The sequence below is a fragment of the Panicum hallii genome, chromosome 1 (assembly GCF_002211085.1).
Source record: "Panicum hallii strain FIL2 chromosome 1, PHallii_v3.1, whole genome shotgun sequence".
Lineage (NCBI taxonomy): Eukaryota > Viridiplantae > Streptophyta > Magnoliopsida > Poales > Poaceae > Panicum > Panicum hallii.
In genome coordinates this window covers 45,565,817-45,591,753 of record NC_038042.1, presented here as the reverse complement: position 1 = coordinate 45,591,753, position 25,937 = coordinate 45,565,817, and the positions used below count along the sequence as shown (strand labels likewise).

Sequence of the window (25,937 nt, the reverse complement as noted above, 5' to 3'; positions counted from 1 at the left end):
ATGTTCAACCAGTGAACTCCGTGCAGCCACCACGGCACCACAAGACATAATTTTAGACGTTTCTCCGCTGTTTTGTTGGGCTCCGACAGGCCAACTAGGTGACGGCGACCTAGCTTACATGTGTCGACCGGGGCAGCAAGCAGTGTGCTGCGCCAGGACTCATTCGCCGTGCCGGACTCGGCGATCAAGCGGCGTGCGATTGCAGCCTCTCGCAGTGTTTTCTACAGTGCTTCTTGAATCGGAGACGCCGGCGCCGCACGCCTCACACGTGGCGCCGCACGAGTTGAAGTTCCCCCGCCCCTCCCCCAGAATCTAAACCAATCACCTCATTGATCGAGGCCCAACGATCGGAATCGTATCATACTTGTGTCTATCTATATATAAGCTCCGGGACCAGTCCACCTTCATCCTCTTGTCCCTGCGAGGTTGCAGAGCTCTTGGTAGCAAGCAGGCGATTCGAGTCCATCGCTTCTGGGTTCTGGTTCCACGCCGCTGCGGTCGCGGCGATGCCTCCTGTCGCGCCGCCGGCGGATCAGAAGGCCGGGCCCGGGCCGAGGCAGTCGCGGCACGCGGGGACGCTGGCGTCGCCGCGCGAGCCGCTGGCGCAGCGGTCGGCGTCGTTCCACGGGCGTGGTGGCGGGGCCGAGCAGCAGCGCGATGGCCTGCTGCTGAGGCAGAGGCCCCGGACGCACCCGGACCTGCTCGCCGGCGTCAGCGAACGAAGCTTCCGGCGAGCTGGCATGGACCGCGGCGGCGACCCTGCTGCTGCTGCTCACGCCCCGTGGGCGGGAGCCGGCGGGAGGGCGGCGCCGAGCAAGGTGCTGGTGACCGTGGCCGTGCAGCGGAGCATGTGGCCGCTGCACGTGATGGCGCGCGCCGAGTGGCGCGTCGCGGACCTGGTCGCCGCGGCCGTGGATCTCTACATCAGGGAGCGCCGCCGGCCGCTGCTGCCGTTCGCCGACCCATCGGCGTTCGGGCTCCACTACTCCCAGTTCAGCCTGCAGAGTACGTGGCGCCTCCCCTGCACTCGATACTCCTCGAGTCCTCTCGTCCATTGACATGGCTGTCTTGCGAACAAACAGGCTTGGACCCGGACGAGAAGGTCGTGGAGCTGGGGAGCAGGAGCTTCTTCCTCTGCCCCAAGGCTGCTGCGGCTGCGGCTTCCTCCTCTACCTGTCCAAGCGAAGCCAGAGAGACCAGGGCCGCCCCTGCCGACAGGCCAAGCATGCTACCGCCATGGCTTGGCTTCGTGCACTTCTGGCCGCTGTTGTAGCGTATGGCCTCAGATCGGCAGAGGTCACCTGTAAATTGTAATCTTCTCCCTCCCTAGATTCGTCCCTAGATTCGTAGATTGTACGTTTGTGCAGTACTAGTCAGCTAAGGATCGAGCACATCCACTGTCTTCGCTCCTGCCCATGGATTTTTTTTTTTTTGATAAGAAGCCCATGGATTTTCAGTGGTTGCCTGGACGCAAAAGTCAGTGGATCCTTCTGCTTTGATCAGCAACCTAAAATGTCAGATGATTTCTTCTATATTCTTAACATAACAATCTACCTCAGTTTTCATCGTTTCAAGTAGGACCGTTCTCCTTATCCTTCTGGTAGAACAGCCTCTTGCACATGTGGTGTATTGGCGATTTGGCATTTAAAACCAAGTGGGGGAATCATTGAAGTTATATAGATTATCTTGGTAGGAGCACGTCACCTTCCATGTTCCTTTCAGTTGCTGTCCCACTCGGGGAAGCGTCTTGGACTCTTGGCAGGCATTAATCATGCTCATTATATATACCTGTTCCGAAAAGAATGCGCAGGTACACCTTTTCTTCTGCCGACTCTCAAGTTTTGTTCATGATACATACAAAATCATGTGTACAACAACAGCTAAGCGCCGGAAGATGGAAGATATCTAGACAGCAGCAATCGGAACTCTTACCCTCGCTTTGCCCTTCCTTTTCGGCTTTTGGGTGGGTGGGGGTGGGGGGATGCCGAACTTCCTGTGTTTGCCATGGATGCAGTGTGTGAGAATGCTGACCATAGCAGCCCTTTTGCCGTCTCAAGAGAAAAGCATCTTCAGTTCTTCTATACGTGCTGTGCGGACTTCTTGATCCGTCAAGGCTCCAGAAATCATTCTTTGCTTACGCGCCTGCACGGCTTCCATTCTTTCTTCAACAGTGCCCTGAGTCGGTTGTGTCATATCATGATAAACACAGAATGATAACAGGAGACCATATTATAATGTCAAATCTGGATTATGATGAGATTTTGAACAAAAAGAAAGGTACCTTCACAATGAATCTTTTGATAGAAACAGTCTTTGTCTGACCAATTCGATGGATGCGCATGACAGCTTGTTCCTCAACAGCAGGATTCCACCAAGGGTCCTGAAGCAAACACCATTCATAATACTCACAAATGCTCATAGAACATGCAAACACAGCTGAAAAATCACGGATCACTCCAGCCTAAAAAAGTAGATATTACAGCACATAATATTATTGTTTAGACAGGCTATATTGCTACTCATTTTCTGCATGCCAGGTCCCATGCGTTAATGAACTGATAAAGTGTGGCCAGATTATCTTTGCTTGCTAGTGTGTAGTGTTGGGTTTTGATCGCCTAACCTTGGCCAATTTGGCAGAAAAAGGGCACAAACTGGCTACCTTAGTATATGTTACATTCAAACAAATTTTAAGGTGTTGGCTGGTGTGTAGTGTTGGGTCATGATGTAATATATGCAGGACACTGCCACCAGCCTAGCATATTGCCATATATTGTGCCAGTTCGGCATTGATGAACCAAACATCACAATGAAATTGTTTCCCATTTTTATGGTTAATTTTGGTTATGATTGTCTAATATCAACAGTGGAGATATGAAGGAGGCTGAGATAGCCAAAATATGGAACTTGATATGAAGGGTGTTAACAAACCGCTAACCAAAGTACGCCTTCTAGTTCAAAAATGATATTGTGTGTAAATTTTGAGAAAAGGTTGAATAAAAATTTACCATGACAAACGCACTAGATGCAGCAGTAAGGTTGATACCAACACCACCAGCCTTCAGAGACATAAGCAGAACCTGCATAGATCAAATGAACTGAAGGTCCTAACATCTTTAACACATCACATCTTTCAATTTAAGATGACACTAATCTAGAAAGGAGTGGATTCAAGCAACAGAAGGAATACCAAAATGCCTCTGTCCTCAGAGAACTCCTTGATTACTTTCTCTCTTTGCTGAAGATTCAACGTCCCATCCAGCCTAGCAAATGAAAAGTTATTCCTGCCATGCAAAAACTCAATGATTAGTTGGTATGATCAGATTCATCACAACAGTCGTTAAAAAGACCTGTCAAAATATTAGGTCTAATACTGTGGGGACAGGAGGTTCTAGGCAGAAAGAAATAGTTATTATAGATCTTACAGGTGGCAGCATACATAAAAAACATAATGTGCAGAGATTGGCCTATACGAAGTTGACATTGACTCATAAAAACTTAACACCACTTACCTTGAAAGTGGAATTTGCAACAGATCTAAAAATGCAGTCCACTGACTAAACACGATACTCTTGGCACCAGAACTGCGAAGAACTTCCAACTCCTGCAGGAGAGCAGATATCTTGGAAGATTCAACCCAGTTTTTATCAACATCAATTTGAAAGCGGCTATCAGTTGGGGCAGTTATAAGATCTTGCTTGCTCATCGATTTTCTGCAATAGTACAATCAAATTGAAGGACATGACAGACTGGAAATATGCTTAGGGAAGAAAAATGTATCAGAGACAGAAATAGAGTGAAACATTAAATACCTACAGACAGGGCAAAGACCAGCTGTTGCACTACGCCAACTAGATAATAGACACTCTCGGCATAAACGGTGAGCACAGGGAGTTAATACAGCATCCTCAAAGGCTTCCAGGCAAATAGGACACTCCCCTTCACCTTTTTGCAATTCTTGAACAACCTCTTCGATGAAAGCTCTAGAGGGAAGGTAAGAAGAATCCCCATTAACAGGACCATTACCACCACGCAGGAAACGCTTTGCAAGCTTGTTTACGTCTGCAAAATCCTGTGTATCACCACGACTGGCAACAAAAAAAATCTCCAATCAGTGGCAAAAAAGCTTCAAACATTGATGGTCAATATTTAAAAGCTATTGCTCTTCATGTAAGAATGTACGAGCCCAAATTTCAGGTACCAATAGCAACCTGTTATTCAGCATAGCATTGCATGTAAACAAACCTCATAACAAGGAATGGGTGGTCACAGCATTGACGAAGGCGCAAAAGTAACTCCAGAATTGAAGCATAGTTGTGCAGAACCTTTCCTTGCTCCACAAATTGATCAAATTTTACCTACAAGCAACAAAAGGCAATTAATTTATCTCTCCGAATGAAAATGCTTATCAGTTGAAGCGCATTACCTTAGATCTGCGAAATAGAGCTTCATAGAAATCCTTCTCAGCCTCAGACAGATCACAATATTTTACTTCAATATTTGTAGGGGGTAAATTAAGAATTGGTCTGCACAAAAGCATGCATGCAAGTCCAAAAAGATTGTTCATATGCAAAAGTGAAAGTGGTTTAATAGAGTGCTGGCTTTTAGAAAACACAGCCAGATTGTATTCCTTCTTCTGAGTAATTTATAAAGCTCCTCTACCCTACAAAGGAGGGGAGAAAGACAAAATGCATCATAACCAAAGTTGAACGTACCTGCCCTCATTGTCTGTGCTATTTTTAGTCCTTCTCAACATAATTGGCTTCAAAATGGACTGCACTAGCTTTAAGCCTCTTTCATCACCTTCTTCATATGGTTTTTGTACAAGTTTATTCCACCTAAACAGAAGACAAACACTAGAAGTTATAGAAATTAATATTCAAAATTTGTTACATGGTATGAAGAATATAGCCAGACTCTGACAACATCAGAATTAACATACTTGATGTGAACCTTATTTAAGTATAGTACATTAGCAAGTGTTGACAGATCCTGGATCCGGGCTTGTGCTACAGCTGCCGAATTGTAACAAAACTCTATTTTATACCTAATACTCCCTCTGTTCCCAAATATATGACGTTGAGAGTGGAGGTAGTACAAAGATACACAGCCCTCCTGTGTATTCTCGAAAAAAGAACATACTTGATGTGAACAAAATAGAATAGGATTTACGGAATAATGTTGTATAACCAAGTGGACAGTTCTTGTTTTTAAGAAAAAACAACAATGTAGTTTACATCTTGCTGTAATTCTTACAACTAAGAGATAAGTTTGTCAAGTCTCAAACAGAAAATTTGGATGCAGACACTACTAAACAGTGCTGGAGGGAGGGGCCAGTGCCAGGGGTCTTGGCTCCCCCCATGTTTGGCACATTCCTGTTACGACGCTGAAATCTACAAAAGCTCAACCCCTGAGGGAAAGACCTCCCCTGAGGCATTGCATTAAGAAGTTTTCTTCCATCTGCAGGGTAGAGAAAAGCCCCCTAATCCCGGACTGCGAAGGACGCGCAGCGAGGGGCCTTTTTTAGGCAAGACACAGGATTTGAACCCAGGTTGGTAGCCTCACAACTGGATGACCAAGGACCTACCACTGTGCTATTCGCATGTTCTAATTCGCTCCTATTCATGATTTATCTCTTCCTGTCTGGGTTAATATACTTTTCCTAGTTCTCTGCCACTGTTATTAAACACATAAATCATCTAAACAACCTAAAAAGGCTGTTGTTATGTGTAAATAAACAAAGAATGGTAAATAATGCAAATAAACAATTACGAATTTTCAACAATCCAATTAATTTACAGTTGCCAAGTTTAACAAGACCAGTTAATGGAAACAAATGAATATCGTACTTACAAAGCCCAGTTCCTCCATGGTTCAACTCTCAGAAACCGGAAAAGGCTGTATAAATCCTCCAAGTTGTTCTGCCAGCAAAGTAAAAAAAAACGCATAAGCACCTAATATGCAAATACATGCATGAAAATAATAAGTATAATTTGTCTGCTCCATAATCCTACATTAGGGGGATAAATATAATCTCTTCAGTGAATTCTAACAAAGATGCTACATATCCTCACCTGAATTGGCGTACCAGTGAGACACCAGCGCCGATCAGCAGTCAGAGCAGCCGCAGCTAGGGATATCAAACTTTTAGAAGATTTTATCATGTGTGCTTCATCAAGCACAACTCTGAACCAATGTACCGAGTACAAAGCCCCATGTTCCGTTGAGCCCTACCCAGCAGATATCAAAAGTTCAGTTAATAATCAGATTGCATAATCAAACTAAAGATTAATGGTGATAGCCCCAGTGAAGTTCCCCATCATTGCATCCCCACTTTGGTCAATGTGGTTATTTTCTTTATATTATACTTCCTCTCATGCATGAACCAAATTTAAGCAAGCCACTTTCATTACCAACGAGGTTGTGATGAATCAAATGTACACTCATGGCGCGAAGGACAAAAACAAACAAAAAGGTAATGCAGCATCTGTATTACTTTGAACTATTTCTTTTTTAAAAAGAGGGCACAGATAAAAGATGCCAAATCAAGGGGCTATAGTGGTAAAAGTATGCAAATGACCAGTCAATCACATGGGTTGGTGCTATCTATGTTATACAACCAATGAAGATATTTACAAAAGCTTGAGCATACTAAGAGTAAATTGAAAGATAGGTACATGCTATGAGATCTTCAGAGCTTACATCGATTGAAAATTCTGATGACACAACACCATATGTAGTTAGGACAATATCACTCTGACCAATAAAGCTTGCATCCTTTGGCCTGTTTTGTCCATAGTGAACATATATATTCACAGCACCTGGCTTAGTATGAGCTTCAATCTCTGCCTGATATTCACAATATTAATCATAGTGTTCAAAAAAGTAGTTGTAGGATTACATTTTATAAATGAAATTGGTAAAGCAAGTCAAATTATGTTGGTTGACCTCTTATCTTTTACTTCTCTGCAAATAGCAAATGAACATACATATAGCATAGCATAGACAATGGTGTGGCGGTGTCACTATTAGCCTATACCTTCCACTGACTTATTAGTGTCATTGGGCAGATAATTAGATTGCCACCTCCAATAAGTGGGGCCTTGAGTGTCCTCTGCCTACTAAAAGAGAAAGGGCTAGCAAGCTTCTTCACAGCATCTTGCGATTCACCCAACCCACTGGCTTCTCCAGATATGTGAGTAGTATTCTGAGTTGTGATGCATCCTTTGCTAGAATCAGAAAGAAGAAGAGCTATTGTCATAATAGTCTTCCCCAGTCCCATTGCATCTGCCAGAATCTTAAAATTTACTCAGTCAGCTAATAAAATGGATCCAATTTCAACCAGAAACTACAACTATCAATAGAAATGGTAAAGAGAAATATGTGAAATATATCCTTACCCCTCCTCTGGAAAGTTGTAGTGTACTAGGAAATTCAGTTGTAGCATCGCCTGAGAAGACATTCAAGTACAAAACTAGCTCCCTCCTAAAACAAATGCAGAAAAATGAAAAATGTTAATGTTCAACTATTGCTACCATGATAAAAAAATAAACAGTTAATACAACATACATACTTGTCCTCGAGTTTGTATGCTTCCCAACAAGGGTGAAGGGTTGTAGCTGCATTCTGGGAAGAACTGCCTTTCTCAAGCTGCAGCATCCAATGAAGGGCCTGCTTTTGATAAGGGCGTAGATCACACAGCAGAGAATCAGGGGGATCCCTTTCCTACAAATATAAATTCAGAGCACTACCGAAGTCAAGACAATCAACTGGTTGCTGAAACTCGGAACAACAATTTGTTATTGAACTACCTCCAGCGCAGAGCTGTCTGAGACCCCAATTAGATCATCTAAATCTGAATCTGAAACAGTTACTTCGCCTTGATCATCTTCATTTCCACCAGAAACGAATCTCATATTCTCGGATCTCAACTTTGTGGCAGGTGCTCCAATACTGCTCTGTTCAAGCAGATGAATGGCCAATATTTATTATGTTGATAGCAGTGTAATGTATGAAGTACTAAACAATTACCTTTGTCTCCATTGGTCGCTTCCTGGAATAAAGATCTTCTGGAGTAAATGCGGCCTGATTTGAATTTATGTTGAACCAAATAAATCAGACAACACTAACATGCTAATTCAGGCGAAAGAGCAAATACATATAATTTACATGGACTCATTTCTTTTACGGTCTCTTTATACCACTGTTCACAATCTAAAATCATTTGATGTACGATGTTGGGTAAATATATAAATGGTTTACATACTTTTTAGTTCCTTGCTTTCAGTATGTATCAACGACTCTGTTTCAGAATTATTTATCAAGGATGATTTCAGGGTACCAAAGAGCTCCTAAGTACAAACTTTTGCAGTGCATATTTATCCATGATGATTCACCTATACCAAGAGCTTTGAATTGATGACTTTTGTAGCGCATTTGCACTAATGATAAAATGAACAGGAGACAATAAGAGCAAACAGCTCACCTTTTTATAAGGGGCAAGTCCAATCAATTTGAAAAGTGCAGGTAGTGGATAAAATGTCGATTCCTCCGGAGCAACCCGAGCTGCCTTGGGTGTCGATTGCTTTTGATCATGAAACATTGAGCTGTTCATATATACACTGCAAAGTATACAAAACAGACTCAAGATGGAGTAGTCGTCAAACAACAGAAACGCTCAACAGCATATAAATTGGAGTTAGCTCCAGCTGCAATTCATATACCTCACCGACAAGAGGACAGTGTCCATAATGCTAAGCGCCTCAGAAGCTGATTTGCAGGTGCCCTGAACTTTTATCTTGTTCTCCTTGAGTAGGGGAAGCAGGCAACGCGCCCATTCGTTGGGAATGCGACCAACCTATACAGCAACACGTCGTTACACCATAGTGGCGCGATGCAGTGTCAAAAATTAGGGTGGGCAGCAGTGATGAATGTACCTCCCCATGGTTCGGGGTGGAGAAGCGCATGATCTCGGAGGAGCAGGAAGCGAGGGAGGAGCGGCCGGGACGGCTCTTCCCCGCCGCCGCGTTGGGGAAGGAGAAGGTGACCGCATCCCCGGGGGCAATCCGCCTGCCCTTGCAGGTGGACAGCCCCGCCATCTCGGCGCTCCCAACCAGCCACCAGTGCTCGCCGGCGCCGTTGCCGTTGGTTGTCGCGGGCGCAGGCGCGGCCTTAGGTTTCTCTGCCGTGGGCTTGGGCCGGGCAGGGGCTTTGCTTGGTGGGGTCGACTCGGCGAGGGTTTTGGCGGGTTTCCCCGGCGGAGGCGAGGGCGAGGGCAAGGGCGTCGGCCGGAGAGGCGGCGGGGGCGGCTTGTGGTCGAAGTCGAGGAGGATGTTGATGGCCTTGGTGGGGTCGTCGCCGGCCATGTGGAGCGCACGGATGATGTCCATCTCCGGCATGCCGTCGCCGAGCACGGCGCGCACCATGGCCACCTGCTCCTCCCGCTCCCGCTCCTTCCCCATCTCCCCTCTCGAGGCGGAGGCAGAGGCGGCGGCGGCTACAGCTCCGGCTCTGCTCGCGCCCGGCCCGCGAAATTTTTCCCCCAAACTCCAGTCCAGTCTCGCTTCGCGCCGCCGCCTATAGATTTCGCGGGAAGCTGAAGGGCTGGACCGATTTGCCCTCGCTGCTCGGTGGGTTGGGGAACCCCAGTCCCCCCATAGCTCTTGCCTTGAACTGGTCGGCAAATTTTTGTGACCAGCCAAAATTGAGATTATTGGTATGAGGTGGCCCAACTTAGATCCCCATTGGAATTGGAATGCTGACATTTACTCCAGCCACTACAAAATATAGTCTATTTTAATTTTTTAATTTAAAGTATTTGTTATGTATACATATATAACGTGTGTCTAGGTATATAAAAAATCTATAAACTTAGAAAAATCAAAATGATCTATATTTTAGAACAGAAAATATCTTTCAAAGAAATAGGATGCTGATAGGCAATGGAACTCTTCTCTTTCTCCTTGTTCTACTAGCAAAAAAAGCTTTGGAATAAAAAAGAATCATAGGTTTTACTGGAATGTTTGATTTCTCTCCCTGTAACACTTAATTTCTTTGCATAAATCATTTTGTTCTTAGAGTGAAACATTACCTTTTTTCACGTGATTTTTCATCATTTTTAGAAACTCACACTTCTCAAACAAAACTTGAGTCATGTCCAATTAAAATAAATCCGATCATTTTTGTAAAAAAAAATGTCTTTTCTCAATGTGGAAGATTAGTAACAAGTTTGTTCACTAGAGTATGAATTCTAAAAAACTTGGCATTTCCTTGGCAATTTACACTATTAACAAAGTAAAAGTAACAAATTTGCATGTTTTGATGAGTTCTTGTAATTTTGATAATGATACTTACATGAGTTTTGTTGAGCGTACATACATACATACATCGCGTACCTACATCTTCCATAGTACTGTCTTTGATAAAATAGACCTTTATAATATATTTGATACAGTTGACCTTCTATTGTTAGGTCTGGGTTTGACTGCTATTCTGTATTAGAGTAATTTACAAAATATAGTACATTTGCAGTATATTAATGTTTTTCCAGGACAAAGCTACACATACAGTATGGTTCTTATGTTTTCAATAAAAGATTTTGACAGCTAGAGTTTTAAAAAATTGATGAGACAAACTCAATAGCCTATTAGCATCAAGTATGGTAGCGCTATGTATGCGTTGTGAACTCAGAATGTGCGCATTTCAGTTGAACCACGAAGATGACATTTGATTGCACCATGATTATAACTTATCATCTGTGGGATTGAGAAGAAGGATATATGAACGAAAACATGGTACGGTAAATGAAATCACAAAGCTCAATTGGTGGAAACACTACTCCATCCGCAACAATTGCCCTAGAATTCCAGCGCTAACATTTGCCGACAACCAATCAGCGACGAAGAATCACCAACGAGATTTTGCATGCCTGGTTAAAATACTACCTGCCGTCGGCCACTGCACATACAACTCTCAGTATAAATTGCAAATCTTGTAGTGAAACAACGTTTCTAGTTGAATTCCATAAGAATTATGAGGGTCCATCTTCGTATTAGGTGTGACTCCACTAAATGAGGGTTGCGGACGAGGAAAGTCCTTATGGTGGTACGGACACTTGCACCATGGGGTTAATAGTGACGCTTATGACACATGGATCCTCCTTTGGAGCGGGAATAGCTTCAGTCAGGCACTTGAACAGTGGAACATTTTGCTCGAGCAGGTTGTGGGAGGTCACGTAGTATCTCGACGAACTGCTGTATGGTCCCCTCGTGGGCCTCGTCTATTGCTTCTGGATCGTCCCCCACTGCGCGCTAGAATTTTTTTTAAAAAAGGGATAAAAAAAATTAAAATTCGAAAAAGGGGTGGCCGTTGGGAAAATTTAAAGAAATGGGTGCCTCCCGCCCGCTGAACGGGCGGGACGCGTGGGGCCCGGGACATCCCGCCCACCCAGAGGGCGGGATGTCACCCGAGGGCCTCTTCGCAAATAAATTATTTGCGAAGAGGTCCCTGGGAGGGCATCCCGCCCAACCAAAGGGCGGGATGTCCCGGGCCCCACGCGTCCCGCCCGTTCAGCGGGCGGGAGGCATCCCGCCCTTTGGTCGGGCGGGAGGTCCCCCCACCGGCTATTTAAGCCCCAACCTGCCCCAAAAATGCCATTTTATCCAGCAAAAATCAGAAAAAAGAGAAAGAGAGAAGAGGAAGAGAGAAGAGGAAGCGGCGAAGCCCTGTCCACGCGTCGATTTTAAGGTATATTCTCGTTCTAGCCATATAAGTACTTGAAAATAACTATAATTTAGAAAATATTTGTTAGAGTAGTTATGTTTTGAATAGTTTTAGTATTTTCATTTGTTTTTAGTATAATTTATAATCTGAATAGTTTAGAATCTGTAAAATATAATCTGAGAGTCGCTGAAATTTATGATCGTCGTTCGTTGTGTATTAATATGTAGTATAACTAGTTTATTAATGATTGACAGATATGTCTTCCGAGAAGGGTATTTTCAGTATATATTACGGAGAAGGAAATGTGATTTATGGGCCGAATGGGGTAGATTTAAGTGAATTCAACTGTGCGGTCAGAGGAATTACCAGACCGCACGAGAGGACATTTGAATCCCTATGCAACTGGTTAATGAGGGGACTAAGGATTAATCAGGAGACACACACTGTGAGTGTTCAATGCGTCATAAATCGTACCACTCACGCTTTGATCTGGGAGCTTATGCCACTTGCAAGCAACGAGGACTGGCTAACTTATCTGCAAAATGCAAGTCATTGGCAGTGGCCACTGGTACTCCTTATCAGTGTGCACCAAAACCCTCCTTTGATAAACATTGAAGCTGGTCCGGGGGATGAAAATATTGATGAAGAAGTCGAGGAGGCAAACATTGAGGCAGGTGGCACCGCAGCACCTCAATGCGTGGCTGATGAGGGGGAGAACATACCCTTTATTGTTGAACAGCTGCAAGACGAAGAACGTGAATTGGATGAAGCAATGAATGCCGATTCGTCTGATGATGACGATGATGTGCCTCAAGATTGGGTAAGCAGCGACTTCAGTCATCTTGTCGTAGATGACGGATGTAGCTGGCCTTCGGATTGCAGGGAGAATGAAATTATCCAGGGTGCAAGGTACCACTCAATTGAAGAGGTGAAGGAAGCTGTTAAGTGCTGGTCTCTCTCTCTTATGCGAGAGTTTAAGACAGTCGAGTGCAAATCTCGTAAGTACGATGTGGTATGTGTGAAGGATGGCTGTCCATGGCGGGTGCATGCCTACAAGGGTAAATGGAAAGATTATTGGGAATGCTCCATTGTCACTCAGCACACTTGTCATTTGCCTGGGGTGCAGAAGAGCCATCGCAACCTCACGTCGCAATACATCGCAAATGAGATGTACGGGACGATAGTAGAGAACTTGTCATATGAACCAAAGTCTATTATCAGGTACATTCAGGAAAAGTACAAGTATACCATCTCATACAGTAAGGCGTGGAGTGCAAAACAAAAGGTGTTGGAGATGAGGTTTGGTACGTTCGAGGCTGCATATGATAATGTTCCTCGAATGCTGGCCGTCCTATGTCAGAGAAATCCTGGAAGCTACTATGACCTGAAAACTCTAGACAGAGGAGAAGGTCCGCCCCACATATTGCAGCGGGTCTTTTTCAGCTTGGATCCATGCATTAACGCATTCCATCACTGCCGGCCTATCCTGTGCATCGACGGGACATTTCTCACAGGAAAGTATAGATTGCAAATGCTGACAGCTATTGGAGTGGATGGAAACAATCAATTGCTGCCTGTTGCTTTTGCTTTTGTTGAGAGTGAGAACACAGACAGTTGGTACTGGTTTCTGGAACGGGTTAAGCTTGCAGTCGTTCGGGATAGGGAAGATGTCTGCCTGATTCATGATCGTCACGCCGGCATACTGAGGGCAATTCTAGATTTGCAGCAGGGGTGTGTGGAGACCGGAGAGCCGCCCAAGTGGCGTGATATTCGCAGTAGGTGGTGCATGAGGCATATCGGTGCAAACTTTTTCAGGCAATTCAAGAACAAGCACCTTATGGATATGTTCAAGAGGCTATGCAAGGAAACGAATCAGCAAAAATTTAACAAGCAGTGGCAGAAACTTGATGAACTGACCGGGAAGAAAAGAGCCGAGGACGCATCAAAAAACATAACTGCACAGGATGAAGCAGAGGCTTTGTGCTCTTTGCCAACAGATACTGCACGTACTCGCAGAAGGTCTGGGTCAGCGGTGAAAAAATTTTCTGAATGGATTGAGAATGAATCTAAGGAGAAGTGGGCGTTACTTTATGATACCGATGGTGCAAGATACGGTATAATGACCACCAACTTCGCCGAAGTTTATAATTGGGTGCTGCGAGGTGTTCGTGGGCTTCCACTGGTTGCAATTGTTGAATTCATTGTCCGCGGGTGTACCGATTACTTTCGGGAGCGGTTCAATAAAAATCAGATATTCATGCGAGATCCAGACAGAAATTTTGGATTCAAGGTAACAGAATACATGACTAAGAAGGCAGAAAGCGTCCGGCTACACCATGTACGGCAATGTGGAACACAGGAGCTCAAGTTTGAGGTATCTCCTAAAGATAGGGCGCGACATGGCATGAGGCGTTAAACTCCTGTAAAGGAGTGCATTCTCAAGTTCGATGGAACTTATTGTTGCTCATGCATGAGGCCCAAGTTGCTACACTTACCTTGTTCTCATGTAATGGCTGCTTGTGCAGATACTGGACATCCTGTCGATATATATGTTTCACATTACTTCAGAAAGGAGACAATTGCTAGCACCTGGCAGTATGAGATCTATGGGTTCCGTTTGGTTGGATCGTTCACTGAGACAGCGAATCCTGTTATCTATATTCCAGACCCAAGATCATCACGGGTTAAGAGAGGACGCCGTCAGTCACGGCGTATTCGTAATGATATGGATGAGTCAGAGCTCCGTCCGAGGATACAACGCTGCAGTGCATGTAATCAGATTGGACACACGTATAAACGTTGTCCAACCAATGATGCTGGCCCCAGTTGTGCTGAAGCTGGCCCTACAGGTGATGCTACAGATGGAAGACCTCCGGTTGCATCAAGAAGTGGGAGACGTCGCCGATCGAGTGCTAGTACGTCATCAGGCATCATTTAGTTGTAATTTTATTTAAACGTTGTTTGCTCATATGTAATATTTGCTGCGTTGAGATTCTATCAGACCTAGATACGTATTTGTAATATTTGCCGCATTGACTGAAGACACAATATTTGGATTCATGTATTTGTAATATTTGTAATGTTCATTATCATATTATTTTATTTTAAATGGCTTCATGTATTGTACTATCGTAATATTTAGATTCTACGTTGCAAACGTTATCGTTTAACTATCTTCGTACGAGTTTTCGATACCGTAATCTTCTTTGGAAAATTGAATTAAAATTTTATGTGCATACATAAGAGTATGGCGAATGAATCTTATATTTGAAAAAATTCTGAATTTCAAATAGTTTCTGAAACAAATAATCTAAGAAAAAATATAACAAAAATGGACCAGGAGCATAAGATTATAGGTTTTAGAACTTTATAGGTTTTAGAACTTTGACTATATATTAGATATTAAATAATATCACATTAGAGAATAACAATAGATTTTAATTAGAAAAGGGTTATAATTAGGTTTAGTTAACATTTCAAATTTGAAAAATTCAAGACAAAAGAAGTTAAATTTACATCAAATTTGAGTTTGAAACTTTGCACAAAGGTACCTAGAGTTTATAGAATAGTCATACCAAACTTCATAAACAACAAAGCATGAAATCCTAAAGTTATGCATAAACTTTCCTTAATCTTAGTTTTAAAATAGGAGTAAAAGTATTTTGTTTCAAACTAAACTCCATTAACAAAAGTTATAGAGTTTGAAATCTACTTTCTAACAAAACTAGTTTTGCTATTTTTGGATTTTTCTGTGAATTGTTACGAATTTTGGAAGCCAGAAAACACATACACATGAAATAACAGTGCACCGGGAGGCATCCCGCCCAGTTGCCGGGCGGGAGGCATCCCGCCCAGTGGCCGGGCGGGAGGCCTGCCAGGGACCACTTCGCGAATAAAAAAAGTTTTTTTATTCGCGAAGAGGTCCTTGGAAATTTTTTTTGAGCATCCCGCCCTATGGTTGGGCGGGATGCCTCTTTCCGCTCTCCCAGCGGGCGGGAGGCACCCATTTCCCTAAATTTCTCCAACTGGCACCCCTTTTTCGAATTTTGTTTTTTTTTATCCCTTTTTTAAAAAAACTCCCTGCGCGCTAGGGGAAGAAAATGGGCCGTAGCCCAGCTTCTGGGTGGACCGGTGGGCCGACTGAGCTCCTCTTGTGGGGACGGGACTGACCGACTCCTCGGACCCATCATCTCTCTCTCTCTCTCTCTCTCTCTCTCTCTCTCTCTCTCTCTCTCTCTCTCTCTCTCTCTCTCTCTCTCTCTCTCTCTCTCTCTCTCTCACACACACACACACGCGCGCGCGCACGCATATGTCTCGCCGGCCGAAGGGTGGTAACCAGAAGTCAAAGCATTCCCCGATCAAAAAGGGTGAAAGGATACCACTAGCTGTTTTCATAGACAGACTGTTTATTTACCGGAACATGGATTCGGCCCAGCTAGCGTAGCTGTCTTGCCGCCATGGCTGCTAGCAGCATCGGCCAGAACTAGGTGCTCGCTCGCTGTACATCTAACGCCAGTGCTAATCCTTCATCATCAACTAGATGCCGAAGAACGCTACGAAGCTACAGGAGACGTCGCTTCCAGGCGGATCACGGAACAGAATTTGGGATTCGTAGGTCTTGTGCAGCGAGCAGCGAGCGGGGAGGGGAACGGATTTGCCGGGGGCGCGGAGCCACGCCTCGGCAGGCTCAGGCTGGCTGGCTAGGCGCGCGTCGCCGCGCTCGTGGTCGCGGCACATGCATGCGGCCGGCGTCGCAGCCCACCACCACCCACGGGAACATGGGCATGGGACGCCATGCCCGTGGGGCATAGCACGCTGGGCGGCGGACGGCGGTGGGGGGTGGTCGCTGTGTGAGAGGGGCGCAGGTGGACCAGAGCGGGAGCAGAAAAGCCTGCTCTGAGCCCCGTATGCACTGCGGCATGGGGCGAGACCGTACGCGGCCTGTGCGCCTCTGTACAAGTGTACGTACGAACAACGCCTCCGCGGGCGTGGGCCGTGTAGTGTACCCACTGAGTGTACCGTGTACCGCCGTCGATGCCACAACCACCAACATGCTGACAACTGACACGGTGGTAGCACCCATTGCCCACTCGATCGATCGATCGCAGATGTGTCGTGAACTCAGCCTCACAGATAAGCCGCAAAAATTCGCGTTTCTCATTTTCCTTTTAGGATGCCTCGTTGTCGTTCGGAGGGACAACCGTGTGCTGCGCCGTCGTGGAGCCCACTCGAGTACAGGTTCGTGTAATCGTGTACGTATGCAACGTGCGTAGTGCAGTGCACGTACAAGAACAAGGAGGGAGAGGCGCGTGAAAAGGAGGAGAGGCGCGCCCCTTCCCCACGTGGCATCCTGCTCGGGCACCGCACCCCACGCCCACCGGGCCTTGCCTCGTATTCCCGGCCCGCATTAAACAAACCCAACCCCCCCGTTCCCGCGAAACCCGAACGGGATGGATCATGGATGGCGCCCCGTCCCGCCCGACTCCCCAGAAGGTCGCGCCTCCGTAGCTCTCCTCCGGTCCTCCCTACCCGGCTACCCGCGCGGACACGGACAAACACAAGAGGAGCTGAGGTGAGGGAGGCGAGACCCATCACCACAGCCTCCTCTCGTTAGTCCCCCCACCCCCCCCCCCCCCCTGCAGGCTGCAGCTGCAGTGAGGGTCTAGTACAGCTGCTGCTCCTCTCTCTCCTGAGGGTCTAGTACTCGGCTCGAGCCTGGGTGTTGGTTGTACAAACAGCGGAGGGAATCGGGGGCGCGCGCCCAGTGGTGGAGGCAAATCGGTCACATCCAGCGCCAGGGAAGATCCACCGGTTAATGCCGGGGATCAATCGTCTCATCTCTTCCAGCTCGCCGCCACCCACTAGCTTCTCTGTGCCGCGCATGGCTGCGCTGTAGCCGAAGGCTAGATCCTCCTGCATCCAAGCAAGCAACCACGCGCCAGAGGAACAAGGAAGTAGTGGAAGCATGGGGGAGAAGCACGCGGCGGGGGCCGCGGAACAGGACGACGGCCAGGCCGGGGCGGCGGCGGCGCTGGACGGCATCCAGTACTGCAGCGAGCACCCCTACCGCCCCGGCAGCGCCGCGGCGGCCGCGGCCGTCGCCGGCGGGGGGGTATGCGCCTTCTGCCTGCAGGAGAAGCTGGGACGCCTCGTGTCCTCCTCCAAGTCCAGCCCCTTCTTCCCGCTCGGCGGCCACCCGCCGCCCTCGGGGTCCCCGTCGTCGCCGCCCTCCTTCCGCCGCGCGCCCGAGCCCCCGCCGCCGCTCCGCCCGTCCGCCGCCTCGCGCAAGTTCATATCTTTCCACCGCAAGAAGACGCCCTCGTCCTCGTCCTCGTCCTCCTCGTCGGCCTCCGCGGCGCTCTCCGCGGGGGGCGGCGGGCTCAAGCGGAGCAAGTCCGTGGCGCCCAGGCCCGAGGAGCAGTTCCCCTACTCGTCGGCGTCGTCGCTGGCGGCCGAGAGCCCGCGCAAGAAGAGCTTCTGGTCCTTCCTCTACCTCTCGTCCTCGTCCGCGTACGCGCACCAGGCCGCCGCGCCGTACGCCGCCAGCGGGGGCGCCGCCGCCGCGAGGCGGAAGTCGGTGTCCGTGGCGTCCGCGGCGTGGGCGTCCAGGGCGAACGCGGGCGCGCAGGACCAGCAGCCGCGCGGCGGGGCGGCGGCGTCCTCCACCCTGGGGCGGACGCTGGAGGCCATCGGCGAGCCCGAGAGCCCCAGCCAGAGCCAGGTGTCGTCGTCCTCGTCCTTCGGCCGGAAGGTGGCGCGCTCGCGCTCCGTGGGCTGCGGCAGCCGCAGCTTCTCCGGCGACTTCCTGGAGCGCCTCTCCAACGGCTTCGGCGACTGCACACTCAGGCGCGTAGAGTCCCACCGCGAGCCCAAGCCCCACAAGATGCGCGGCGGCGGCGGAGCGCTCGGCCACCTCGGCGGCGCCGGCGCCGGCGCGGACGACGACGAGGAGGAGGACGACGTGTACGAGCACCAGCACCGGATCAAGTGCGCGGGGTTCTTCGGCGGCCTGGGCCCCGCGTCATCCTCCTACTGGCTCTCCGCGGCCGAGGGCGCGACCGGCGGCGTCGGCAGCGGCACGAGGAAGTCCGGCGGCCGGAGCCACCGGAGCTGGGCGTGGGCGCTGGCGAGCCCCATGCGGGCGCTGCGGCCGACGACGAGCGCCACCTCCACGAAGACCATCACCGTCGTGCCGCCCAGCCACGTGGCCAGCAACGGCAACACCTCGGTGTCGGCATTGTCCATATCGTCCCCGACGCCACCGTCCTCGGGGGCACCAGCACCAGCTGCAGCAGCTCCAATGGCTACAGCGACGGCGACAGCCGCGAATTGAAATTGGAAGCTACATGGCCGGTTAATCACCCACCCTTCTTCTCGAATCCCTGCTCCTGGCTCCTCTTGAATCGCCGCGTATACATCTGATCCTCACTCGCTGCCGTTCCCTGTGTGTGCGTGTGTAATTTGAACAACAAACCGCTCATAAGTTGAAAAATGTGCTGTGGATTTTGGGTTTTGTCGTCTTGACGCCTTGTCTGTTCATGTGGGCGCTGCTTAGACTAACAATGGTACACCTGAACTTGTGATCTGTTGAATCTGTTCCTCAAAAATCACCTTCTTTTCAACGACCACCTTCGTTTAATCCGGGGCAGGACTCCATCAGCTGCTGAAGTGTACTCCCAGTAGTGCTTTTCAAATATTTCGGCTCATTTGATGCTCTGCGCCCAAAGGATCCGGTAGCAGCCGCCATAAACTCGGGGCCTGTTTAGACCAGGGCGCAAAAAGGTAAATTTTTTTTTGAAAGCAATCTTACCAATTTGAAGTACTAAATGAAGTCTATTTACAAAACCTTTTGCATAGATGGGCTGTAAATCACGAGACGAATCTAATGATGCTAATTAATCTATGATTAAGCAATAATTAGCGGATAGTTACTGTAGCATTACTGTTGCAAAATCAGGCTCATTAGATTCGTCTCGCGATTTACAGCCCATCCATGCAAAAAGTTTTGTAAATAGACTTCATTTAGTACTTCAGCCAAATTTCTTTGGCATGTTTACCTTTACGGGTTTTTTCCGTTTTTGCGGAAGGAACTGGACCCTCGGATCCGAAACACAGTGATGTCCGTTCACCTTAACGACGACGCATTCGGGTAGTTGGGGGGATGCAGTAGAGGCGTAGGGGAAGGAGACAAGGATTGTTACTGCCAGAGTGACCATTTTGTCAGTTCAGTAGGTGGGCAGGCCAGCTCAGGCAGGCTGCTGGCGGCCACATCCTACAACCTGCAAGTACAAGCACAGTTTGACCACGCTGAACTAGCCGTCTAGCCCTAGCATTAAAACACGGCTGGCTCGCTGCTGCGGCGCAGCGCTGCCCGTGACCAGTACTGTACTCCGAAGGCCGTAGGAGTAGCATGCACTGTCTTTCTCTTTTGGGTCTTTGGCTCCGTGCTTCGCGATTCGTGTCTCTGCCGCTGCGCCGCACGAACCCCCAGGCAGGCAGAGCACGGCCATCGCAATTGTGATCGCAACGCCTCCGTCCTTCAGCGGCCTGGTGACTCTGAGAGGTTAGCACTCGCCGTAACAAAAGCCATTCGCGACCTCCGAAGCCATGGAACCCTTTCGCGTGGGGCGGAAGAGGGAGAAGCCCGGAGTGAAAGCTACAGCGCGTTATGGTTGGGGCTCGTGTCCAATCAGGCGAGGAGAGGAGAGGAGGGAGCAGTGGCGCGGCCGGCCACAGTGGCAGCTGGACAGCGGTGGCACTGTGCCGGGCGGTGCTCCCCTGCAGCAACGCGACAGCGACGCGACGACATGGGGGTGCACTGCTCCCTGGCTCGCGCGGGGGCGCGGGGTGGCGGAGCGAAGCGTGAGCCGTGAGGGATCAGCGGTGGCGCCGAGAGGCGAGCAGCTTTGGGCAGGGCCGCAGGGGGGCGAGGGCCACAGGAGGGGGTCTGTCTCGAGATGGCCGGGCCCTTTTATCACGAGGCCGCAACGGTTTCCCCTTGGCGCGGCCTCCTGCTGTCCTGGCGACTCCGTCCGGCTTGGGGTCCGATCCGTCACCCGTGCGGTACTCCCTCCTCTCGTGCATGCACGGTCAAATTGGCCGAGGCCTCATGGGCCGCGCATGAGATGAGGGACTCGTCGTGCCGCGTGCGTGGGATGGATGACCGGTCATAGGAGAAAAAGGGCGCCGGGGCCCCGAGACCCCGGCCACCCGGATCTTGTCTCGCCGCCAGCTCGGCCCTCTCCGATTCCACGGATGCGCCTAGCTCTAGTCTCTCCTGCGCTGTGCGTCCAACGCATGCTCGCCCTAACCGGGCGAGGGCCATGATCGATGGGTTCGCGGATTAGCATTAGCCAATTGATCGCTCGCCCACCTGATGATAAAGAAGGGAGGCAGATCGAAGGTTCGGCGTGCGAGTGGCGCGTGCTACTTGGAGCGCCTCTCCCTCTCTGGGTGCCGGCCATGGTCATGGGACCAGCGGCGGGCGCGATCAATCATGGACGGGGCCTGTGGCGGTGCCGGCCGAAACGGTGGCCGGGGCGTCCCTGCCCCCGGTGCAGGCACGGCGGCGGGAGAAACGGCTGGGGGCGCGGGGCACGTGACGCAGCGACGGCTCTCGAGGCTCCCCACCCACGCTGCCACGCACGCACATGCGGCGGATGAGTAGTAGGGTACCCTCCACCCTTCTATTCTTTTCCGTTTCCCGTTGGAATGGAATGGGAGTTCGCGCCGCCGGCCGCCGGCATCGCGTTGTGTTTGGCTGGCCTGCAGCCTGCTCGGCTGCTCCGACGCAGCCGTGCGCCGCCCCCAAGGCCCTGCCCCTCGGACTTGCCTCGCGGCACGGTGACCGGCCACGCTACGAGCAAGAGTGCAGGCGTGAACGGCGGCGCTGCAGGTGCAGCGGGGCCGACGTGCGTGCCTGCAGATCAGCAGATGGGATCAGAGAAAGGATCGTGTGGTTGGAGCAACGCGACGTCAGACAGGGCAGTTATGCCCCCGGTGAGCCATGAATATACTTGCCAGACCACGTTCAAATATTTTTTTACCACGTTCAAAAATATACTTGCCAGAAGCCACATCTGCAGTAGTAGGTGGCTCGGCTTGGCAGTTGGCACATGAGTCATGAGTGATGAGCGTCTCATGGACCGATTGAAGCTGCGTCTACCTCGCAATTGATCGCCGGGCATCGCCGGAACCAGGCGAGGTCCAACAAGCCCAAGCAAGCTGCGCGTGAGCACGCACGTTCCGGTCCCAGGTGGAAGAAGCAACGAACAGGACGGAATTTACGGGCGCGCTCCGTACGGCCGATTTCCGACTAGGTAGTTAAACTACCGTCCGTATATCCTCCAACACCGATATTATTTTCACGTATCACTTTCTCTCTTTATATTTTGAAAAAAATTATATACATAAAAGTTACCTATAAACATTTACAAAGTTTGATCAAATCTCAAAGATAAAAAATATAGAACGAGAAAATTATATAAAAGGTCAGAAACAAAAAAATCGCAAAAAAATTGGGGAAAAAGTTTGGGAAAAATTTGAGACAAACTTTCAGTGAAACTTAAAAAAATATTGAACAAAATTTTAGGAGAAAAAATTTGGAAAACAAAATTTAAGAACAAATTTGGAAGAAAAAATTTCAAGAACAAAAATGCGGAAGAAAAAAATTGGAAGCAAAAACTTAAGATCAAATTTGGGAAATAAAGATTTTCAAAATAACCTTTAGAAAACAAAAAAATTAGAAGCAAAAAATTTGGAAGCAAAATTTAATACCCAATTTGGAAGAAAAAATATGGGAACAAACTTAGTCACCCGCTGGAACTAGGTAAAGGAAAGGAAAATGAAAAATGAGCGAAATTACGCTAGGGAGGGGAGGGGATGGCTCCATGATTTGATAATAGTGTGCTACAGTAAATATATGCTAATGATAGGTTAAGATTCATCTCATGATTTAACCTTTATTTATATAATTTGTTTTATAATGTATCTATATTTAATACTTCTAATTGATATCAAAACATTCAAGGTGACGGGATTAAATTTAGTCATCCGGATCCAAACAGATCTTTAGAGAGTCAGATCCAGTGTAACTTTTTAAAGATTAAGCATTCGGAAAAACTGTAGATTCAGCGTTGGGGACCAGGACCAGCCAAAAAGCCCCTTCAGCCCTCAGCAGTCAGCCTTCAGTTCAGCCCCTAGCCTGATACTCCTGCTACGCAGGCACGGCGAGCCGCAGCGGGAGCCCGAGCCCCCGAACGAACAGTCGACGGCAGCAGGGCGTCCGTTTTTTAAGCGGCTTGGAAAAGGGAAAGCCGGACGGCTTCGAGTTGAGAGTTCATGGAAAGCCAACTCACCACTCATCACCGTCCCGGATTCCAAGTTTCCCAGGCTCTAGCCAGCATCCACGACACGACCAGAGAGCGGAGAACCAAGATCCACGCAACCAAGATTGGATTACGCTTGTGACGTAGCTGCAGCATAGGACCGCGGACTGGACAACCCCGGATCTTTGACTCGCCAACAGTGCGCCCCCGTCTCGTCCTGCCCACCACCACTCACCGCGCCGCTTGGAGCCTTGCGCTCGCAGGCACGATCAGATGAGACCTCCAGCGCGGCCACCTCCAGTACCAGCAGCCAGCGTTTCGGTAGACCAATCATTCCGAGCCGCTTCAGAAGAAGATCACGGACCAATCATTTGCCGGTTTAGCTCTCGACGCACGGCTTCGATCCATGCTGCCCTCGTCCTCCACCCATCCGGTCCTCCCGTTCCGGCCACGGCCGCCACCGTTGGTTAGAATAAGCTTGGGCGCACGCACGCAGCATGTCTCGGTTCCGGCGATGTGGGCGGCAGCTGGTCGCGGAGGCGCTCATCAATTGGCACGCCCACTTGCCCCTGCACGACCATTTATTTGTACAGCGAGTTTTGTCTTGGCTCCGCAGTTTAGGGTGCGTTCGTTTTCTACTCTCTAAATTTTAGACCTATCATATTAAAAAGAATCTTATCATTTAGAAGTATTAAATAAAGTCTAATTATAAAATTTTTTTCACAGATGGGTGCTAATTCGTGAGACAAATTTAATGAGCCTATTAATCCATAATTTGCCACAGTGATGCTACAGTAATCATCCGCTAATTATGGACTAATATACCTCATTAGATTCGTCTCGCGAATTAGCCCTGGGGTTCTGCAATTAGTTTTGTAATTAGACTTTATTTAATACTTCTAAATAACAAGATTCTATTTGATATAACCCCTCTAAACTTTAGATCATAGAAAACGAACGCAACATTATCCATCTTCGTGGCGAACAAACGTGCAATGGAGACGACAAGGACAGACAAAAGAGACGGTTGTTTTTATCCTCGAGCCCTTGCCCAGAAGGGCGAGAGATGGCCAGCCAGACCAGGGCACAGCACAGTGTACGCACGAATGCACGCGAGCAGTACTCCCGTCGCTGTACCTACCCGTTGGTATGTCAACCCCACAGGCTGCACAGACAACGGCGACCACCTCGGCACCTCGAGTGGAGCTGGAGCGGCAGGGGAAGCCTCACCTGGACACATTACGGGTCGGTTAACCAGGCAGATAGATCAACGCTAATCAAGGCACCGTCACCGTCGCAGGAGAACATGGACGGCACGAGCGGCCATCATCTCGTGGGCCTTGTGCGGAGGAAAATACATTGCCGGTTCTTTAATTCAGTTTGGGGTATCATCCTAATTCCTAAATTTTTAAAATAAATATTTAGACTCTCAAACTTGCTAATCGTATCATGTGAAATTTAAATTACCATTTTTAAATTATAAAGTGGAAGTGCTTACATGTGGTGTCTAAATTTTATTTTTGAAATTTTCTACTCAACTCTAATATATTTTTATTTTTTTCCAAAATTTTATTTCAAAATTTTATGCTGAATATTTTATTTTTCAATATTTTCTCCAAAATTTTTACCCTTTTATTTTGTTTTTTTACAAATTTGATCATATGAGTTTCTTGGTATACAATTTTTTATACAGATCTTTTATATTTGAATATATCTATAAAATTAGTATGAATTATTTTGGTGCCTATATAATTTTTTATTTGAATAAATTATAACTTTCGATTTAGCTTAAATAATTGTGATTTGGACAACGGTGATTTGAACCTCACGTGATATAATTATAAAGTTTATGAATATGAATGTGTATTTTAAAAATTTAAAGACCGAGATGATATACCAAACCAAGTTCGAAGACTGATGGTGAATTTTACTCTTGCTAAATGTTCACCCCGGCCGGGTCTTACCACTGGACAAGCGCCTCAGGATTCCCCTGGCCGGTGGGCTCGGGTGCAGCCTCGCATGCAGCGGCCGTATTTATTGGCGAGGGTGTATTGACCAAGGATTGGTCCCCCCCCCCCCCCCCCCCCCCCGGTGCAGGCTGTAGCTGCTGGCGTAGCCTTGCAGGTTAGTACTATACAGGTGAGTGTGTGTGTACCTGGTAGAATTGATGCCCTTGGCTGCAAATCTCAGCATCTCTGCTGGCAGCGCGGAGCCACGGTACAGCCGCCCATGTCTGCGCACCCTCCTTGCCCAAAAGTTTCAACAGCGAGCACAGGAGCAAACTTTTGCTGCATCTCTTGCTATCAGCAGATGCTCAGAAGAAAGCTGAACATTTCGTTGCATAGTGGGGGTGCTAATAATGCGTTATTACCTTTTCTTCCAGTTCTGTGCTTCAACAGCGCCTTCTTGATTCCTAGCAGGACCTGGCGACGAACCAACATCTCCATCAACAGAGTAGATTAATCCTTATCATATCATATAGAATGTTTGATACTAATTAGAAATACTAAATATAGATTAATTATAAAACTAATTGCACAGGTGGAGGCTAATTCACGAGACGAATCCATTGAGCCTAGCTAGTCCATATTTTGATAATACTGTGCTCAGTAAACATACGCTAATGATAGATTAATTAGGCTTAATAGATTTATATCGTGAATTAGTTTTCATTTATACGATTGGTTTTGTAATTAATCTATATTTAATACTTCTAATTGGTATCTAGACAACCGATGTGACGAGACTAAAGTTTAAATTTAGTCACCCGGATCCAAACAGACCCTAAATCTCGTCACTGTAAAGTCATGAGTTGAATGGAAATTAGTTTGCTGCTCGCAAATCAAGCACAGTACCTACATCAGCTGCTGCAATGTTTAACAAATAGCAGGG

At 48.0% G+C, this 25,937-nt stretch overlaps 3 protein-coding genes across 5 annotated transcripts; 2 read left to right on the top strand and 1 right to left on the bottom strand.

Moving 5' to 3' along the window:
* The first annotated feature begins 356 nt into the window (after positions 1–356).
* On the top strand, positions 357–1,513 carry LOC112889751. Its single transcript, XM_025956526.1, has 2 exons — positions 357–1,005; positions 1,083–1,513. Exons 1-2 carry the CDS (start codon positions 507–509, stop codon positions 1,271–1,273), a joined length of 690 nt encoding a protein of 229 aa, XP_025812311.1. The 5' UTR covers positions 357–506; the 3' UTR covers positions 1,274–1,513.
* Positions 1,514–1,661: 148 nt separating this feature from the next.
* Positions 1,662–9,660, bottom strand: LOC112889736 (DNA repair protein RAD5A). 3 transcript variants are annotated; one of them, XM_025956504.1, is made up of 20 exons: positions 8,934–9,654; positions 8,721–8,854; positions 8,483–8,618; positions 8,029–8,082; positions 7,809–7,955; positions 7,571–7,722; positions 7,398–7,482; positions 7,037–7,294; positions 6,700–6,846; positions 6,072–6,227; positions 5,851–5,918; positions 4,713–4,835; positions 4,424–4,523; positions 4,243–4,355; positions 3,810–4,085; positions 3,510–3,710; positions 3,188–3,281; positions 3,006–3,077; positions 2,282–2,380; positions 1,662–2,175 (listed from the first exon to the last, which is right to left on the bottom strand). In XM_025956504.1, the coding sequence occupies exons 1-20, from the start codon at positions 9,456–9,458 to the stop codon at positions 2,053–2,055; spliced, it is 3,063 nt and encodes a 1,020-aa protein (XP_025812289.1). In that variant the 5' UTR covers positions 9,459–9,654; the 3' UTR covers positions 1,662–2,052. The 3 variants fall into 3 exon arrangements, 2 of the variants coding, with proteins under 2 accessions (XP_025812289.1, XP_025812300.1); XR_003228171.1 differs by having other exon boundaries at positions 2,112–2,175; positions 3,006–3,095; positions 8,934–9,657; XM_025956515.1 differs by lacking the exons at positions 1,662–2,175; positions 2,282–2,380; positions 3,006–3,077; positions 3,188–3,281 and having other exon boundaries at positions 3,569–3,710; positions 3,814–4,085; positions 8,934–9,660.
* A 7,512-nt stretch (positions 9,661–17,172) lies between these two features.
* On the top strand, positions 17,173–19,239 carry LOC112900798 (mediator of RNA polymerase II transcription subunit 1-like). The gene has a single exon (XM_025969598.1). The coding sequence runs from the start codon at positions 17,684–17,686 to the stop codon at positions 19,049–19,051; it is 1,368 nt and encodes a 455-aa protein (XP_025825383.1). The 5' UTR covers positions 17,173–17,683; the 3' UTR covers positions 19,052–19,239.
* Positions 19,240–25,937: the final 6,698 nt, after the last annotated feature.